General features: G+C 33.1%; 1 protein-coding gene across 1 annotated transcript in view; it reads left to right on the forward strand.

Moving 5' to 3' along the window:
* Positions 1–21677, forward strand: part of LOC127831451 (uncharacterized) — a 35062-nt gene extending 13385 nt beyond the window's left edge. The window contains exons 4-11 of the mRNA XM_052356434.1: positions 2570–2710; positions 3937–4005; positions 16580–16705; positions 18427–18515; positions 18862–19069; positions 19904–20179; positions 20951–21124; positions 21580–21677. Of these exons, the coding sequence (XP_052212394.1) occupies positions 2570–2710; positions 3937–4005; positions 16580–16705; positions 18427–18515; positions 18862–19069; positions 19904–20179; positions 20951–21124; positions 21580–21659 (1163 nt within the window). The 3' untranslated portion in view covers positions 21660–21677. The remainder of the gene's footprint in view (positions 1–2569; positions 2711–3936; positions 4006–16579; positions 16706–18426; positions 18516–18861; positions 19070–19903; positions 20180–20950; positions 21125–21579) is intronic.
* Positions 21678–22762: the final 1085 nt, after the last annotated feature.

The raw sequence follows: 22762 nt of genomic DNA on the forward strand, positions 1-22762 counted from the left end.
TATATATATATATATATATATATATATATATATATATATATATATATATATATATATATATATATATATATATATATATATATATATATATATATATATATATATATATATATTTAATTAATACATTAATGAAGAATTTCTAGAAATGTAAAACATGCCTGCACTTTTATATAAACATAAGTAAATTACGATTAAATTACAATGCATATATAATATCCCGTAATGCAAATCGATAGAAGCATAATTCGCTAAATACATTTGTATGGCCTCATTTGACTATTGCAAATCGTTTATTAAAAGAAACTGAAAGCAAACATATATATTTCCCAAAAGTTATTTTATTAATTTGAATAACTGTATACTAGTATGTCATGCAACATAGCTAACATTATGAAATCTTGAATGGTGCAGCGCATGGTCCTGCCAAAAATTAACTGTGTGAACATTTTAACGCTAGTTGTAATTAAATATGGTCATATAAATATACAATCAGCTTCAACATAACTGACTGTTTAACAAATAACTTGAGTTAAGCTAAAATGTCATAATGTATTTATTCAATTTCGTCTCTAATCAGTTTTATTTTCAGAAAGAAAAATATTGCGATTTTGCAAAACTATATTCTTACATATTATTTACGGATGACACATCCAATGCAACATGCCGCTTAGACAGGTAATGTATCTAACAAATCACCGCGATGATATAGGTTAGATTTGAACCATATGTTAGCCCTGCCAGACAAAATGTCAAATTCGTCGTCAGCAGACAATGTTTCTCTCGTGTATTTGCTATATATTGTCGATACTAATGACATCGAGCATTTCAAACCACTCAAAAGTGACTGACTAAGGTTAGTGTTTATCTTTTATAGTAAATTATGTATATAACACGCGCATTTGTGTGTTAAAAACGTCGCAAGTAATCATAGATACAAAAACAGAGAGTATATATAATAGCAACAGTGGCAAAAATAGCACTTACGATATCTGATGAGAATCTTCCATAGCATTTCCTATAAAAAATGAATTGTTATTTTTATAATTTAACACAGTAAAACAGTTTTATGTGTTCTGCGTGAATACAGTAGCGTGTATCCCCGTACACATCTTCGATGTTGTTATATTTTCAGCCTTCAGAGGCTGGTAGCGGTTTTGTTATTTTTATTATGTTTAGATTGAAAGTAATGAGGATGCATTACTGCTCCAGCAGCTGGAGTTTCAGTTCTTTATATTGAATTAATGACTGTTATACAATTTTATTCTCAATTATTTATAATTGAGCAATCATTATGCCTGCATCAACGTCTAGCATTTATATTAGATCCTGTTGACATGTACAACACGTATCGAATTTTTTTTTATAATTATAATATGTGATTATAAGGATATTTATATTTTTACTATTTCAGAAGAAGGAAATAGCTATTCCTAATGAACTCAAATCTCGTGAGTGCCGTGATATTGTGTGTCGTCGTTTTTGCCATGGCTTTTTAAGGTTAGTCAGTCTGACATGAGTAAGACATTCTTTAATTCAAAGTAGGTCAATTGTATAATTGTACTAATATCGACAATGCTCTTGAAATTCAGTCAGTGAAAAATAATACCAATATTGAATTTCTAATTATCAATATCTATGAATGTCTTGTTTACCTGCTTTGAGTAGAACATTTATAGTTTCTATGATTTGATAATATGGTTTTACAATTTTCTTGATTTCTAACGTCATTACACTGAAGAGCGAATGGTCTTGTTTTCTTTTACCTTTTTTTCTTTACATGAACATTTTATTGTTAATCTATAATTGTTTGATCCGAGTTTATCTTTAAATAATAAAGTTGCATTTATATCACTTAATCAGTATGTCAAAAGCCATGAATGTCTGGTATTAAACACATTTAAAAACATATAGTAAATATAATACAATTATGTAACACATACTTATATTGCGATTTATGAACAAGAACCATTCGTTTTAAAGCTGACTCGGTTCCCATGTACACCACTCGGCAACGGACGATTTATTAAATACGTATTTGATTTCTTAACGTTAGATATCATGACCACGGGGGATAGCCTGTACTGGAATAGTTCATAAGAAACACACAAAATCGCCTTAAATTGTGATTACTATGAAAGTTTACAGACTTGGGCTATTCAATCTACAAATGCATACAATTTAACCGTTATTGCTAACAATAGTCAAATATTTGATTTTTAATCATTTTAATAGATACAGATTTAATGAGCGCCTCGCCCATGCCAGAGCGTTGTATTTAATTGGACATACAAAAACAATTGCGTGGGACGTAAAAACACATTAACACATTAATTAGTCGTTTGCAAATAATGTACTTAGCATAGAACCAATCTGCATTGAATAGTGAAACTATATTTTTCCATGAATGTCTTTTCCACGTACAAAACGAAACTTATACAACTCTTGTATCCGTAATATGATCTTACCACTTCTTCTGAACTTTTACCAACATTGTTTCTTCATCAATTCCGAATACAGTTAGTTTCTAAATACTCACTAAAAGAGTACATATATACGGTTTTATATTTAGAGCCATGCAAAGACGATCTTGGCAAAGAATACCAACACGGTTCGACGTTCTATAACGAAGAAAACTGCAATAGGTGCTTCTGTAACGACGTCATCCTGGGATGCACACGGATGCCCTGTGTAAAGCCGCCGCCTGAGGGAGGTAAACTCATAAGTATTATTAGTATTATATAATTATTATGAATGCTTTCATTTTTGTCAAATGTTTATTTTGAAGTTATACTCAACCTGTTGCACTAATATTATTTTCCTTATCTGATTTAGAAAACACATTGATGCGTGTTATCTTCCATCTGCGTACGATTGAAGGTCATTGATGCGGAATGACATTTGGTTCTCTTTAAATGAATATTACGTACATTTGGAAGGAAATAATATCAGATTGTCGTGATAATAGAAATCTCCGTCAATCCGAATTGTTTAAGGCATTTAGCGTATTCCAGTTTATATATATAATATATGTAAAAATGTTAAGTGAATCCGGACTAAGATATCAATATATTGAAAAAATAAACAAACATCGCAACATCGCATGGGTATAAAAAAATTGTATTAATATATGCCGACCGGTTTCGCACAGTTCACCAGGGCATATAAAGGCTGAAAATGAATATGTTGCATATTTTATTTGCCCTGATGAGCTGTGCGAAACCGGTCGGCATATATTAATACAATTTTGTAAAACCCATGCGACGTTTGTTTATTTTTTCATACATATATAAATATATATATATATATATATATATATATATATATATATATATATATATATATATATATATATATATATATATATATATATATATATATATATAAAGCGACTCGTATGTCGACAACGTTTAACTTTGCAACACCCAATCATCTTGTCAATTTAAAACGAGAAGGAGAATTTTTCATTAATTCACAGGACTTGTCACTATATGCTGTAATCGGTTCTTTTATTTGTTAATATTTCCGAGAGGAACAAAATGTAGCAGAATAAAATCTAGTTAATGTTAAAAAAGCCTATTATATAAGAATGTTTTGTGGTTTTACTCCGTATGGTTTCGTAAATAAGCGTCTGTAATATTTCCATAACAATGATTTGTTTTAGTTAAAGTTAAATGTCTGGGTGCACAACGTAGAGAATATTTTATCAGCTAAAAGTGAAGGTTGTGTGTGCAAACGGTGACTACTTTTAGTTACTGGCCATATGCATACTAATATTTAGGTCTAATTTGCATTGGTTTGAAAGAGAATTTTGACAATAAACGAAACTTGCATGTGCATGCATCTTTCATTGGCATTATATTACCGCATTGTATAGTTTAACAACGCAAGCAAAATTTCATACCAACCCAGAAAAAAAAACTTGTTGCCTTTGTTCAGTGTGCGAGTACAACGGCCTCAGGTACACTGCCGGAGACAGCTTCAAGGACACCGTTGGCTGCAACACCTGTAGGTGTTAAAGGACAGGCATGGTGGCATGTACAATCATGGCATGTGCTCGCGGATAGTGTGAATGATGATCACTTTCGATGAAGGGTTGTAATTATGCATAAATGCGCTGCACCTTATCGTTTAGTGTTTATTGTATCGCAATATAACTTTATCAGCACTATGAATCATCTCGAATATACTATAACACGAATATTGAGTATGTATTGTACTTAAAAACCGGTATGGAACATATAATAATTAAAAAAATACTTAACTGTCTTATTGATAGGTTTCCGACCTGTCTCACCATATTCGAATATAGGTTTACCGTAAGTGTGTTATTGTTAATTTCCGTTTGTGCGGTCCGTTTGCAAATCTTGATCTGGCGATGTTTTTACAATTAACCAAAATGCATGGAGTTTACTCTATATATTCAAGCAATGTGCAGATTATGCACGAATCTTTTTTCCCACCATAAATAAACTAACATGACTATGTTTCTGAAAAAAGAGCTAGAGGTTTCCAATATTTCTTACCATAGTCAAATTCGTCCTTTGTTTATCCAGCCATCTGTAGAGTTTCGTCGTCTGTACTAAATGTATAGTACAATTACCATGCTAGTTAAATAGTATTGTCTGTTGTGTATTGTGAAAAACTAAAACTGAACCTTAAATACTAGAACTATATGAAAATATACAATCAATAAGCACACTAATTTATTTAGTAAGATTAAATCTTAAGTACATGCCATTATGTCGTTTGAAACCGTTGGTGCCGTCCGTGAAGTTTTTCTTGTGTACCCCGAACGACGTTTCATACAGAGAGAACGTGTAAGAACCTTGTGCAAAAAGCATACGCTTACGTTGAAAAACGTACTTTTTAACGTTCACACCTTTAATGCAATTTTAACTTAATACAGTAAATATAATGGCTGATCCCAATAAATATGTTTTATAACGAAGGTCTGACAATGGATTTTAGAATCTTTCCCGGCTATTTGTACAAGAAAAACATATGAGAAAGTCTGTATTGCCACCAAGGTTAGATCAGTTATAATTATTATAATTTCTTGAACTTCCACGTTTATATCGAAATTAAAAGCTCACTTTTCAACCGATAACTAAGCAAACACATATATTTGGTATTACAAACAGATCACACACAACATGCAATGCATGTCGCACAAGGTACGGCGAAAAATAAATAAACACGACTGAAATAAACTAGGTTTCTAGAATGCTATAATATTGAAACCATTAATGTACATATTCCTTGTTGTGGAAGCTATGAACGTTGTTGCTGACGATGTCTAGAGTATTCGTTGGTACATTAGTATGTGAAGATAATGCAGATAAGGACACTATCGAAATTCGATAATACATCTAAGCAGATGAGTTGCGCGTAGCTCTATAGTATTATAGCTATTACATGTATGTTAATTACATACAATCTAATGCTGTATAACCAACTGTTATAAAAAGCATAGCAATTATCTAAACACGATAAGTATGTGTAACTGGTTTCATATGTTATTTGTCATTTGTTAAGTATTTGTAATTATGATATTGGGAGATGACTTGAATTTATTCGTGGACCGAACATGAAGAAGGTTATATAAATGAAGCGTTTCTTGCTGTGTCCTTATTTGTCATCGTGTGCCAAACAGAGTTACTGACATATCTCCGATGTGCACCTTGCAGGGTATTTGGCTGATTTCAATACGAGTTTTCTCCTTCGTGTCAACGATCAAAGAAAACACTAAATAAAGTCAGTCAGAGAAATCATTTCTTTAAAGTGAACAGTTAAGGTCGCAACGGAAATGTAATACATAACACCCATACATTCACTTTACCAAGATTTGTTCCTTGCATTACATATGATGACGAAGAATGAATGGTACGAAGCAACAACACTCTGTTACGGTTAGTTACAAAGTCGTTAGTTAATATTAAATCTTCTGACCAGTTAGCACATCGTTTTCGGTTCATCATTTCTACTTTGGTTGAAATAGTGCATTGCATACAGAATGAACATGGCATAACTTAATTTGATATGTTTTTAATATAAAATCTTACCCGTGATGTAACATATGCACAATCCTGCCAAGACATCGATTCCATGTGTTAATCTTGTCCTTACGCAGACAACTGACTGTTAGTCAAAGTGCGTATTGGATCGTGATTACAGCATATCATTTTTACATCTGGCTTGAACGTGTTACCTATTTATAAAAATCTCGATAACATCACATTAAGTATATCCTGTTCATAGCCAGTTTAATACAAATATTTTAGTGTTTAACTAACAATATAATAAAATAAAAATACGTTAACATTAAATCGATCTTGTTTAAATAATAAGATATATAAATGAAAATACACGTGTAATTAACGAATGCTGTTTTTTTGTTATAAGTCAGACTAAGTGTGAATTAAAAGCATTTGTCAACAGATTTCATATAACATCAGTCATATTATAAGTTTGATTTATTATAATCATTTAAAAGGACCGTCAACCGCGATTGACGAACAAAGAAAAGTTCTAAAATACCGTATTTTTATAACATTATTAGTTTATATTGATTAAAATATCACGACTGTTATATTACATTACTTAAAAAAATGGTATCCAAGAATGTCTCTGCTGTATCCTATGCCGGATATACCTATCACAATACTTCAATTCACAGCGGGAAAAAAATCATTTAGAAGTCGTAGTGATTCCGAGCGAAAAAAAAATTGGCATATTATTATTTATCTAAGATTGTACAGATGGATTGATGAATGAGGTATAAATGGATTTGAAATCTTGCAAAGCAAATAGGGCCATTTTGATGTAGCCGTTTTGCGTCAGAGCATAATTCTAAACGTTTAAGATTTTTAGTAAATTTGGTGTCCAACATACGCAGGTTTTGATGCATTTACATTTGATTTGAACATGTGTTTTTGAATGTGCGTTCCTCCTATTACCCAGATTAAATATTACATACAGAAGTATTCTTATTTCCCAGAATTATGAGTAAAACGGCGGATTGATAAACGGAAAGCTTTGGTTGTGCAAGAATGGAAATCGGCTATTTTTTTGACCACTTATTTATGATAATTGTGTCGATTTCAGAGCCTTTGTAAAAGATTGTATCTTTTTACCTACAAATAAAGAGTCTTAAACACCATGCAGAAATGGTGTTGACATATTTGGTACAGAAAACTTGCGGATCATAATGATTTTTTTGATTGAGTTTTAAATTGTTTAATCGCCCAGTGTTAAAAACCGAGGAAGGTTATTTCGGTTCATAATAACCATATCATTGTAAAGGCGCTTGCATAAATGAGTAATGCTGTTTTAGGCCATGGATATAAAATAGGGAGATCAGCCCCGATGAAAAGGAGGGAGATTACTCGTGAATGAGAATGCGCTGATGTGTGCAGCGGTAATGGCGCTTGCCTTATAAGAAGCCACAGTGGCTTGTAACAAACCAGGTGTCGGAACGAGCGTGTAGGCGCGGTACGACGTGTCGGTATTGGCTGTCGTTCTAGATATATATTATATTGGAAAGCATTTCTTTGGTTTTTAAAATGTGTGTACGTATGTGAACATGTTATTAGATTTAATAGGTGGTTTAGTTGCGCTTTGAATACATGTAATAAGTCTACAAGTGAGGATATTTTGCATCCAATGCGTTTCACGTGCTTTATATTTGACATATTTAATTCAAACTGCTTAGTCACCAGGTCCTATTGTGAATGCGTCTTATAGTATAAAATAGTATCATGATTTTTTTACACTCACCAACCTGTTTTAATTAAGTTACAAAAGTATTAAATGCTTCTAAGAGGGAACTTAGCAAACCTTCGACAAGAAAAGAACCAAATAAACTGTACTGAAAAGGCTTTGCAATGCGTTGTTACTTTCATGTGTTGCATTTGTAAGAAGTATTGGACTGTTCAATTTAAAGACTTGTGGTATAATTACTAATCAACTGTAAAATAGTAATTTTATTCAGTCATCCAAGACCTACAAGTATCGAAATGGTGTCTGTAGCTAGAACTGGGACTGTACTATGCCCAGTAGTCTATCTTGAAAGATATTTTGTGAGGGATAAAATACCAAGTGATACAGAATGATTAAGGAAAGATGTAGTATCATACGCGATATTATGTGATGTATATTTGCTATATAATTATGCTTAATATGTTTAATGTTTTTCTGTCAAACCACAAGTGTAGAACTTTTCATAGTTATCAGAGATAATCCAATCGTTTTAAAATAAATGGAATGAATGCTTTTTTTAAACGAAGGGTTATTCCATTTATACAAATTTACAGACTATCAAATATTCATGTACTAGTTTGTCAAATTAAATAATAAACCAATGCTTTATTGCATTTTTGATGTAGATACGTTGTTATTAGATTCATAAGAGACATACATCGTATTACTGTCTTAAGATGATATGCAACTCTATGCGCGGAACAAAATATCAAAAGAACAAGGCGATGCAACAAACTAGATTAATTGCGTATATACGGCGAGGACCAATGTGTACCGCATTGCAATGTGTTCGACAACCATATCCTTTACAGCGAAGTTTCGTTGAGAGAATAGGAAGTTTGCAAAACGTTTGTGAAATTAGGACCATGTGCATTTTTAAAGCAACTAACCTAATCTTGTAAAATTGAGGACAAACAGTTTAAAATGCCTGAATGCAAAGTACCAGTGCAGCTGTATTGTATAAAGCTATGTGCTTATTTCAGTAAACCAAGTGTTTTTTCACAACTATGCACGAAGCTGAGTCAACTGATTGCTTTAATTAAGGAGGATGTCATTGATATCTGCAACCTGTCCGGGCTGCCTAGTAATATTTAATTAATGTTCAATATTATTGCAAATACACGTTTCGCAAGTTATTGTTTATATAAGTTAAAGATGATAAAAAACAACATCACCACATAATTGTTGTCACGTTTTCACATGTACCTGTATATGATTTGATAAGGGGAAATAATCATTGAATATTTAAAGCATTGTGCATGTCGAACTTATATCAGCAGTGCACCGGTGAAGGTTGTCCTACGTTCCTCATCCCTGTCGTAGATCGGTCCATCCTGGTCAATTTCCACCCATACACACTGACCTCGTCTAAGTGACACAATTGTCGTGGTAACAGCTTGCTCGATTCCGTCCCACGATTGACAACGTCGTCGACTTGATTGACGCCATCAACCTTCAGGCTCGCTACTACGTGCGGTACTACGTGCGGTCCTGTGTGATAATATTCAAGTGAAAAAGCAAATATATAAGCTCCTGTGACTGGTATAGTGACGATACAAGGATATTGGTTGTACATATTTTCATCGTTGTACTGATACCATCATATTAAATGATATTTCCGGCGTGTATAATGTGCTCATTCATTATATATGCGGTGAAAGAATACGACCCGGCTTGTTTTAGACTTCCAGCCTCCCAATCTCTGACTTCATCTCGGATTCCAGGTTGAGGGTGCTTTGTTTCATCAGAGCAAATTAATCATCAATTACCGAATTAATTGACGTGAAGACGCTATCTGAAGTTAGTAAACATAATATGCACATTTAAAATAACAATTGTTCTTCTGTTGACCGACGTGTGATAGGCAATTTTATCTCTTGCTCTTCAAAGGGGCAAACGGCCAAAGATAAGTACATTGTAGTTCCATTCATGACTTCCTGTTTATTATACGTTTCATTTATAAACATATGAAATGAACATTGATAGCGAATTGTTTGCTTACGGTTGTGTCACTTTTTACAAATATACGACATGCACATTGATAGCGAATTGTTCGCTGACTTCCGTGTTAGTTTATGAATAAATTTACATTTTAAGTATAATTAGCATTATTAGTATCAAGCGAAACAGCATATAAGACGCCATACCAATTGAATGGATTCTTGTACAGGTGTTCGTGTTGTACAGGTAACAACGATATTGTAATATTTATCCAACACACAATGCATAGTAAATATCAACTCGTACAGCAAAATAATCATAATAAATTTTACGTTGTGTTAAAAATTACATATTAAAAATGGCTTAATTCCAGTACAATCTGTTCAGTTAGTCCATTATTTACAATCAGAGTGTTCAATTTCAAAAACATAATGGTTAAGCAAATACTTCAGTGGAGGCTATGTATGCTCCTAAATTAACTCTTTTATTGGAGGCCCAATTATCAATATGACTACAAAATGCCTTTTAATTGTAACACTTTCGCTTAGACGTCCGAATAATCCAATAATGCACATAATGCAAAAAGCTCAAATACGCGACAGGGATATGTAAATTCCTCTTTGTCGTATTATACATATAATGTAATATATGATAATATTATTAATATAATATAATATAATGATATAAATTCAATATCATACAATCATGCATTTTACAAAATACTTATTCACAATTCTAAGTTCAAAGTGTATTCCGTTTGTCAAATTTAACAAAGTATGTACTAAACATTTATCTATGCACGACAATTACAAATTTAATGTAAGTGTTGCTGTTCTTGGTCTAAGTCTAGAAATAGCCGTGCTACCGCATTTTGATGTTCACGCGCTTTGTTCCTAGAAAACATGTATTATGGCCGAGGAACGATAACATGGCAGAGGTCAGATAATGTGTTTGCTGTAGAAAATACACAAATATAAAACTTAGTTAACTTACAATCAAATGTAAACACAACCTATGAGCATTTTCCAGTCGATGTGTGTATTGTACATTAGAAAGCAATTATCGATTAGGACACACAATTCAGTCAAAACGCAGGATTAAGCAAAAATAAGAAATAAAAACGTTAGACATGACAATTTTTAATCCTTATTGAACCCATATGCCATTAAAGAATTAACCTATTCCGCTTATTACTTATTGGAAGTAATTTAACGAGCGTGTAAAGTTGTTAAAAACGGTGTAGATAAAAAATTAAAACGCATACGATATGAAAAAAGAAGGCAAATGCCGACGGGATACCGGTTGAATACAATTTATTTAAGATTTTTAAAGACCTGTTTAGTGCATTGAGATTTACATTTACTCGTTATTCTAAAGCCATAGACAATTTGTTTTTGCAATTTTCCTAAAATGATTTTTGTGCAAATCCTTAATAAATGTATTTCTGCGAATGATTTTAATAAGTTGCACCATAGAAGCGTCATCTAAACCATACATAAAGTTATTCTTCTCAGAGATATATCAATACACGAATTACAAAATCAAGCGATTTTAGCTGTGAGATGTAACTTAATACGTAGGTTAAATTACGAGCCATCGTTGACATCAATATTTAAAGGCGAATCGCAAATAAAAAGCTAAGAAATTCATGCATGAAACATGTTTATCGAGCTAGGGTGAATTTCATACACGCACTTACATCGACATTCACAGACCAAACGCTGTTTTTGAGATTATGTGAATATCGAGCTAGCTTTGAGATCGACATTCAAAAATTGATCTAGATTAATCTTTCAGCCAGCCCTGACATCGACATTCACAAGCAAACTGACAATATTGAGCTTGTGCGAATATCGTGTTAGCTCTGAGATCAAAATTCAATCATGATCCATCAATACCGAGTTCATTTAAATTAGGACAAGCACATTCGACAAGAAATTCAAAACCGAACGGCGATTATGAAAATGTTGCGGATATTACGCTGAGTTTCGAGTAAGCGCTGAGACCTATATTCAAAGGCGGACTGCAGATATCAAGCTTGTGCTAAACTCCTGCTACATGTCGATCTGAGATCAGTGTCCAAATATGAATTGGAACAAATAATGTATAAATAGTGACAAACAGTGTTCCTTTATCGGTCTTTTTAGCGCACTGTCGCTGCATATCATTCGGTTTATACGTATGAGGGCAATGTTTTCTTAAAGGAAAATTAATATAACGTATACTTTTGCAAATTACAAGTTTTTTATGAAGCAAAGCGGAAAGTGTATAGAATATAGCTTAGATATACTGATCTAATTTTCAATATATTTAAGATGTTTAAAGATCTGTTTAATGCATGCAGATTTACCATTTTTAATGATATAAAAGCGTATTGTTTCGCAATTACTGGTATTTATGAATACAACAATATTAATTGTCATTTAAAAATGATCGGAAATTCATTACACATGAACACTCATTAAAACTCAGACACGGTGTTAAATGATTTGTTTAATTGCTATGAAAATTATTCGTTATTCTAAAGCCATAAAATATTTTTTTTCCTATTTTCTTAAACTGACATTTGTGCAAATCTTAAATAAATTTATTTATGTGAATGATTTAAATAAGTTGCACCATTGACGCGTCATCTAAAACATATATTAAGTATTTCTTGTCAGTGATATATCAATACACGATTTACAAACTCAAGTGATTTTAGCTGTGAGATGGAAATTTTGACATGAACTGTATTTTATACTGGTTAAATTACGAGCCATCGTTAACATCGATATTCAAAGGTGAATCGCAAAACAAGCTAAGAAATGCATGCATGAAACGCGTCTGTCGAGCTAGGTTGAATTTCATTGAAGCACTTGCATCGACATTCACAGATAAACGTTGATTTCGAGCTTATGTGAATATAAAGGTTGCTTTGAGATCGACATTCAAACATTGATCTAGATAAATCTTTAAGCCAGCCCCGACATCGACATTCACAAGCAAACTGACAATATTGAGCTTGTGCGAATATCGTGTTAGCTCTGAGATCAAATTCAAACATGATCCATCAATACCGAATTCATATAAATTAGAACAAGCGCATTCGACAAGGCATTCAAAACCGAACGGGGATTATGAAAATGTTGCGGATATTATGCTAAGATGAGTTTCGAGTAAGCGCTGAGACCTATAGTCAATGGCTGATTGCGGATATCAAAGTTGTGCTAAACTTCTGCTACATGCCGATCTAAGATCAATGTTCAAATATGATTTGGAAATATTCAGGAGCTAGATTGCGACGTGTTAATTGTCAACCGACGAATTTAATGATTAGCATCAGGACATATCTATTAATCAATACATAAATCTACAATTATTGAGACATAATCAACAACAACATGAACAAATAATGGATAAATAGTGACATAAAAGTGGTCCTTTATCGGTCATTTTAGCGCATTTTCGCTGCATATCATTCGGTTTATACGTCCACAGGCCATGTTTTCCTAAAGGAAAATTAATATAAATGTATAATTTTGCAAATCACAAATGTTTAATAAGCAAAGCGGAAATTGTATAGAATGTAGCTTAGATATACTGATCTAAATTCTTTTACTTATATTAACTCGGTGATCGCATATGCTTCTTTTTGCATCAATCTGGTTCCGATATTATCCATGTTGATTGTTTAAAGTTTTTAATAACACATTGAATAAGCAATAATTTGCAGTAATGCCTCATTCCACCAAGTGGAGCTATACTCGAGCGTACGTGAATAAACGAAACATGAATTCGAGGTGAGCCATCATGACTTTCATGCTTGGCAGTCATTAATCATACCATTCCTATATTCGTGTACCGTGTACTGGACATTAAACATCACTTCCGGCACGCATGTTAGAGCTGGGAAATCTATCTGCCGTTAAGACATCAGCTTACGTCTTTCAATTCTGGAAGGTGTCCGGATCTGGCCTTACGAGTGCGCCGTAAAAAGTAAGCCGAGATCGTAGCTGCAGCGACGCGTTCTTGACATCATCGACGAATATTATTTACATTCATCGAATATAAAACAGAAGGATTTAATTCCTTAAGTGTGTGAAACTAGAGATGCGCGAATCATAGCATAGTCTTATAACTAACGATTTCTTTCAAGTTAAGTTAAACCATTTTACTTTTCTCCAAATGCGTGCACTTGGCGTTATAAATTAAGTCAAACGCTATTCAAGCACGTGCATGTTAAGAATTCAGACGGCAATTCGATATATCAGTGTGTTAACTGTTTTTGTACCTTATGCCCACATTTACATGTAAGTCCCTAGTTCTAATCAATCTTGTTTTGGGACCTTTGGGCACTAAAACATGTTCAGCGTAGTTTCAAAAGTGTAGTCAAATGATGAATTTAATTTATGATCGCAAGCACACGACGAATAAAGGCGGCACGTGAATATAACCCCTTAATATTTTTGTATCCTCTGTACAATTGTGTTAGTCCATCATCCGGGAAAACTCGTGCTTAGGATAAGTGGGAACTGAAATATAAACAATGGTCATTTACACAAATGTATTAAGAAAACGCTCAAATGTATCGATGGTCCTTTTTATGTAATACATTGATACGTGCTCGTGACGTATTTACGTATGTGACCTGTATTTAAATGTGTTGATGTTCTGATAAGGTAAATCGTCTAAATCGGTTGAAAATGTCATATGATTTTAAGGGACACGCGTCGACAACTGTACATGAACTTTAGCGGTTACATCCGGTTAATCGGCTAACTCAACACACACAATATCACGTTGTAGTGTCCCACCATCGTGTTCAATTTTTCTATATAAGGAAACATAAGCAATATTCTAAAGATAATCGAATCTTGATATAGTTTAGTTAAAACCTATTTAATTTTGTTCGATTGCATCGAAAGCTTATATAAACGCTCTCGAGTCCGTTTTTCCTGTGCCTAGAGCCAGTACTTGGTGTATTTGGGGGAGATCTAAAGAACGCTCCCACAGTGAGGATCGAACCCGTGACCTCCCGGTCGCTAGGCGGGCACCATATCTATTACACCACGGCGACATTTATACAGTTTAGAAAAGAAAGCATAGGAATACCGTATCTAAAACCTTTGTAGTATCACAAGTTATTTTAACAAACGGAGAAAAGACATCAGGACATGGAACGATATCAGCTCAAAGGTCAGGAGTGCAATGTAAATTAGAGTGAGGATAAATACCTTTAATTCATTTATCACACCGATGAAAAGAACATTATCCGAAGGTATTACAGGTCCAATCCCAATCCAGTTAAGATCTACTAATAATTTAAAAAAAATGTTAATGAAACATGCTTAATAATATCGCTTTTATTAAACTGCATTCAAATACGAAAACACGTATAAAACATGTAATGATAGGAAACTATACACGAGATTGACACTTTTACTTATTATGAAAATGAAATTTACAGAGCAAGAAACATTAAAAGGAGGGAGTATCATTATCGCTTGTATTTTATTAAAAGTGATTAACTAATTTGCTTAAACATAAAGACATGTTTAAAGCTGAGGTCACCGTATTTTAACGGCCGATGATATGAATAGGCAACTTAAACCACATGTTGCGTTGTGTCATTAGAAAAGGAAATGCGTATTGATTGTGGTAACTTTACACTACTGTTTACAACATTGCAATACGTTGACTGTTTCATGGTTTGATTATGCACTTGCCTATTATTGGTTAATTGTCCATTTATCTTAAATATTATGTCTTGTTTTTGCACTGCATTTGTTTTACCAACAACATATGCATACGTTAATTTATGTGTATGCTGCATTTAGACAAATGGTGGACATGCCACTCGATTATCGCAATAATTCTGATTTGTGCACACACGAAAATACAGAGCTTAAACATAACTTTTTAGTTTTCGTTTCGTAATTTCGTTAAGCTTTTTATATTCACCCAATCCAAAAAAATAACTTCTATATACGTGTCAACATATCACTGCCTACTTGTGAAACGCATAAAGATGGCTAACAATACATATTTAAACAGGCATACCAACTAGAAAATATGTATGGATCTAAATTAAATTCCTTCTACTATGTATTATCATGAATATAATGACATACACACAAACAACACAGTTGCTTGTGTTCTTTTTGCAAAACAACAACATTGCTTTGCACATTGAATGCAGATATACATACTATACAGACAGATAAAATGAATTCGAAATACCGCTTTGAATTCGCAAAGATGCCTGATCTTATCCACGTTTTGCAGATGTCCCCATGATACCTCAATGTCCCAGTGTTTTTTACGCATAACGCTGCACCTTGGTATTCGCTAAGTCTGAATTAAAGTTCGGTTGCTATTGCTCTCACAGGGCATTATTTGTTTCCATGATATTATTGCAATAAAGGGCTATTAAGACACGACCTCTGTAAATAAAATACATATCGTCGTACCTGCGCATTGGTTTTTAAAGATAATTCATATTGTAATCAATTTAGTCCCTTTTTATTTCGACTATATTGTCCCAGCCTGAGAAATACAATCCTGAAATGTAGGATGCCTTCTTCGTTTCATAGCCTTGTTATAGATATGTGTATGTTAGTGCTGTGTTGCATTGATAGGTTATTAACATGGGCATTATTTAGGCAGCTTTTGTATAAAACGTACTTAAAAGAGATTTATAACAAAACATGTTCATGCTTTACATGCTTTAAAAAAAGTTTGTTTCTTAATATCATAATTTAGTTTTATCCTATTTAGACGTTTATTAATAAAAAAAATATAAATCATTTATTTGTTTGAAGATGTAGATCACAAAAAAAGCAACTATACATTCGTGATATATCGTATCAAAATAAGACATTAACTTGACGATTTGAAGATAACGCATGTACACACAGCTATGAACTACAAATCGGACATCAACTAGTAGACTCTAGCGAGTTCGATGGGCGAGGAAGTCAATCAAGTCATCGTCATTTTAAACTATTAACAGTGAACGTAGCAGGTAGGCTCTACGGCAATTTGTCGCTTACACTTCGTTTGAGTTTGTTTGAGTAGATTTCGACAAAAACGGACACATTTATGAACACCATGTCGATAGTTTTACAATCTCCACAGATGTATTTACGTTTTGATTGTAATGATGTAAGGTAAGGATAAACTATTTAAATAAATTTTCTTATAATTTTATTGAAAGACAAAACTCATGATATCTTCTAAATAAAAAGCGAATTATTTTGACATGCCGGGATGAATACTAAAGACAAATAGAGAACGGGATTGACAAATGGACAATTTGCTATTTAATGAATGAATGACCGTACGGATGGAAAGACTGACGAACGGTTTACCTTTCTTTGCCGCGTAAATTCACGTCTATCTTAAATGAACTGTCTACTTTCTTTATTTAACAGGGGGTTTTGATGCCAATGTTTAAACGTCCGTGAAATGAAAATATTTACGCGCGCTGTCGTTGTTGCATAAAAAACAACCTTACATCTAAAGCGATATAAAGCAGATTGACAAGCGCTGTAAACGTAACAATATTTGATGATGAGCTGGTAAAATCCATCACAATGCAAATTAATTAAATTATAAACACGTGTCGAGACTGATGAAATTAGAAGTATGTTTTAATAACAATACCAAAGACCAGATAGATAATTCGTCGTTTTGTAATTTAACATTAACGACAATTTGCATAAAGATTCAATGACGAGCAAAAATGATCCTTTCTTGCATATGATCATTTATGTATACTTACTCTTTGTATTATTAAAGAAAAGCATGCTATAATAATCAATTGATTAAAATAGTGATATATACACCATGTATTATACATGACTTTATGTTATAGCAGTAACCGTTGATGAATTATGTTTCTGATACACTTAATATGAAATTTGCTGCTATTTTCATAGCTTTAGCATCGTTCACGTGCATATACAAAAGCCTGGAACAAACTACTGGATACCAAAACTTGTATGCCCGTTATTCAATGATTGCTTCATATATTGGTGTTGAACAATGGATTAAGAATAACAACAACGCGTTTTAAAAACGTCTTATTATGTATGCATAAACATTAGAGGAACTTAACATTATGAAGTGCAATTGTTCTAATCATTTATTTCTTGCCTAATCAAGGAAACACTTGATAAAGTGTATATTTTCCTAAACGGAAAACATTCTTAAAGTCGCCTTAATGTTTGTTGTCTGACAGCTTATGAAGGGTTCAAATAAAGCGACATAGGAAGATATAGTTGTACTTTACATGAAGGTATTTATAAACCCCCTTGCACCAGTCTCCAAAGAACGCGTAACTTTTCTCTAATTCTCAAGTGGACATGTACTTCCAACCGTTTTGCATAGGATAACATATTAACAAGAAAGTAATACAATAAAGGAATATTTGTTCATAATATATTGATAGTATCCGATAACTTCATACTCAGCTGACGTATTTGCTCATTGCTTAGGACCATAAACTGCCTGTCGTGCTTCACTTTCCTGGCTATACCCATCATCATTCTAAACAAATCTACGTTTAAACTTCAATACATTCTGCATTTTTAAAGTGGAATGTTTTGTTTTTATTGAACATCTTACAACTTGCATGTTATGATAAAATATACATATAATTAACCATTTTATATATTCATTAAATGTTAACATTCACATCACAGGCGGAAAAATCGTAAAATACTTAATCTTACATGCTTTCAGAGATTTTGGAATTGGGGATTTTAAGTGTCAGTTTGCTTTACGAGCTGCAACGTTACACTAGTCAAGCCCGACGTCCCGTATCTGCGCACGTATGTATTTGATCTTCGAGTTGCACACTGCCAATATTTAAGTTTAAAAAAACACCTGCTCTATAATGCCAATCCATACCGCGCAACGTGTGGAAATATATTGGTCGTTTTTATCAGTTTGAATACTCAAAATTTGCAACAGTACGCATTTTTACAGTTACTGTAACGTTCAAAAGATACGTGTAATTTTTTAAATTAAAATGGGTTTGAATATGATTTCAAACTTTATTGTTGCAATGCCTTCTACAATATTGATCACACGATTGGCTGTTTACCGTTTTTTAAATATACAAGCATGCGTCTGACACATACCGGTATACGAATAACTCTTAGTAGACCATTCAAGTTGCGACAACTGCTCTACAGACTACCCCAGCTCCATCACACGCTTCAACCTACCTCTCAATCTCCGACAGCAAGACCAACCAAAGCAGGTGCAACTTCCACTCTGACGTCTGCGCCTGTATCAACCTCAACTGTGCATTCAACACATTCCCGGAAGTTACGAACGCGCTTCAATGCAACTTACGTTTTCCTTCAATTAAAGTTCTATGGTACTAAAACAACAGTTAATATATAACAATTATGATTTAAGCCAAGTCTTTCAAGTGGGCATGTAGGTTTGCATAAGAATATTGCATAGCACTACTTTTGACATGGTCAGTTAATGGACATTCATATAACGGATCAGTTTGCATATCATTGTGGGCTATACGTTGAACACTGTCTGATTCATTGGTTGTATGAATGTATGAAATTTACTTTCAGATAGAAACCAAGCCAGCATGTTTGTGAAAGTGCGTATGTTGTATAATCCATACCCGTGTCGATGTTATGCTTAGGATGAAAGACTCTAACCACCACTTCAAGCATCGTGGGCATCGTTTATCTACAATAATACATTACTTATACAATAAAATATTACTTAGATATAGACACCTGTGCATGTGTTGTTATATAGGTAGGCCATCTGTTGGGAAAGGTATTTGGAGTGATCTCATTGATAAAATACATATGTTATAAATCTGATAAATTGAAGGATTTTCTAACCCTAATATATCGTTACTGCATTTTCTTGACTTGTAGAGTTATTAAACGAAAACATGTACTACAATAAAATTGCATGGCAAATTCCAACGACTTTGTTCTCTTTATGACAACCTTCGCAAAGATTAACTGTTATTCCGGTAATATAGAGTCGATTTTACATTTCATTCATTTTTTTTGCTTTGAATGAATAAAGTAGCCATACACTTAAACACGAATCGCCTCTTGCTGATGCAGCTGTAATGACGCAGTTTATTTATTAAACATTCATTACATACTTAAGGGACAAGATATATGGATATAAGGAGACACGTAAGAGCATTCCCATCTATCTTTTTTAGGAAACAAATGCCCAATCAAAGTTGTCGAATACGCCTCACTCCACGGGGGGCACGTCCTGGAGCATAATGAAAGCTGTTTCGAAGTTGTGACCCATCCGATGACGTGGAATGACGCAGAATATCACTGCAAATCAAACGGAGGCCACCTTGCGTACATCACCAGTCAGGTGGAAGAGGATTTTATTACGAACTTCCTGAACAAAGAAAGGCTAAATCAGTATGTCTGGATCGGACTCTCAGACCAGGGTAAAGAGGGGAGTTGGTCCTGGACATCGGGTAGGTGCTACGTGAAACCTTTAAAAGAAACATTCATTTCAGACAACTTAGCAACTCTAACAATTGTGCCAATCAGTCAAAAATGCATGACAGATAACAGTGAACATTTGCATTTCATCTCACATTTTTTCGGACAGCAATTGTTTGCATATACTGTAATTTTTCGCCTGATTTCTGTACATGTCTAATGGTTGTAGCACATCAAATAAAACACTTAAAAAATCACTTGATATGTGTCCTTATTTTCATGAGGTGATTATCTAAGTTTTTGTCAGTTTACTTCCCAAATTTCGTTATATCTTTGTTTCATAGTGCTTGTGCAATTGGTCACATGACTTAAACAAACGATAGGCAAATTGTAAAAATAACGTCTTTCCTGATAATTTTTAGGGTACTTTATTTAGCAAATATTTAAACAGTGTCCAACTCATAAGTCATTTTAAACGCGTCATACCTTACTATTTTAGTTTGAATCTTTGGTATATATAAAATTCATTATCCAGTTTTTTTTATTATTCATCTTATTGGAGTACTGGTTCATGTTTGACTTATAGCGATAGTAAACGTTACATTGACAAAGGATGATATATAGATTAATAATGCAACTTCACAGAAATCAAAATTGATCACTATTATAAAAATATGACATTATTGTAATAAATTCAAGATACAAAACAACAGGCTGTATGCAGTGCTGTTGGTTTCAATCAGTTAATAAATCAACTGATGATGCACACTCCCTGTTTGTGAAACCGTCGGTTTTAACTTCAGGTTATCCATTCTCGTGGACAAAGTGGTTCCCCTTTAGATACAATTTAGACAAGCACAACTCGGAGGATTGCGTTGCACTGGTTCCCGCGATTGGCGTGATCTTTGGTATTCATGCAAATGGAGCATGGGATGATCTGCATTGCGAGGCGTTTAACCCATCACTATGTCGTTATGGTAAAACATAGTTTTCATCTATATTATTTAATGTAGGTTGGATCAAATTATTTGATCAGGATCCTTTTTATCATATTGTCTATCACATCATTCTTAATAATATTGAATTATTTCATGAATGAGTGTATAAACAAAATGAAATCATAGTATATGATGTTTTGCACACAACTATATCAAATTAACCATAACTAAGACTAAGGCAACAATTTTGTAGTACAGACACTTGGTACTTGTTCCAGCAAGATAACATATCCGACCGTGTTTCAATAAGAACAAAGCTTTAAATCAATTCAACTTATATAACATTTCAAAACCTTAGTATATCAAAATAGCATGATCAAATCGTCAATCATTTCTATTGCCATTTAAAGTATATCTTGTCTATTCTCAGAAAATTCTGAAACAAATCTGAGTTTCCTCAAATACAGTTTTTATGTTTTTTATCTTCCTTTCAGATGCCCATCAGACAGCCGCTGCGCTTGTAAATGACCTTCTTGGATTGCTTTCTAATCTGGGTCATTCGATATTTGGATAAAAACATTAACTCCGAAAACCGTTTGTTTTTTCCGTTGACATTAATTTTCACATTAATCTTTTAAAATAATACCATTACATCATTTCACATTACAAATCTTCCGTATAAAGTACATAACGATATGTACCAATCCACATTGACTTTGCTTACAGAGGTATCTATAAGTGTGTTATTTTTCTATTAAACAATGTCGTTTTTATTGCTATGCAAACACTGTTTAATTTCCCAATTCGGTTGATCGATCAGTACCCTGTTTAACTGATTGATTTGGGTTGTTCATGGTAGTTAATATTAAACAAAATATTATTAAAAATGTGTTTCGCTTCTATTAGTATACAGCCAGTATCATGATACAACCATTGTGTACACAAATCAATGTTGAATGCAATTAATAGTTATAATGTAGGCTTATGAGGTTTAATGTGTAGTGAAGCATTTTAAATTAATATTCGACAAGATTAAACTTGCTACGCTCAAGTATTAAACAGTTTGTATGATCATCGACTACACACCGATAACAATAGGTAGCAAGTTAATGTATTTGAAACATTTAGTGTTAGTTTTGTTATTGGAAGTAAGTCAGAGGAACCGTGAAAGGAAGAACAAATGCGACCATAATAATCCCCCTTGATGGGAAAAGAGAATCGCAGCCATTGTAAAGGTCTTTGTCGCAGAAGAAAGTAATACTCGTTTTCTTTGGTAATGCTTACACTTACTGATATCCTCAATGTGTACCGGGCCAAAAGTGATCTCTTATACATCTACATTGAGGTTTCTTTGAAACATACATGTATCGTACGTTTTGGGTAAGCACATATTTGTATGTATTTACCACAAATTAATATTGATCATGAGAAATAAATGCCATTGTTAGTTCGAGTGCTTGTCGAAATTATTGCTATATATATATATATATATATATATATATATATATATATATATATATATATATATATATATATATATATATATATATATATATATATATATATATATGTTCTTATTTGATAAAGAGGATAATGAGTATTGCCTCACTATGTATTGTATTAACTCATTACCAAAACGTTTAATTAATATCGGCATTCGGTATCAACATCTCAGGC

The sequence above is a fragment of the Dreissena polymorpha genome, chromosome 5 (assembly GCF_020536995.1).
Source record: "Dreissena polymorpha isolate Duluth1 chromosome 5, UMN_Dpol_1.0, whole genome shotgun sequence".
Lineage (NCBI taxonomy): Eukaryota > Metazoa > Mollusca > Bivalvia > Myida > Dreissenidae > Dreissena > Dreissena polymorpha.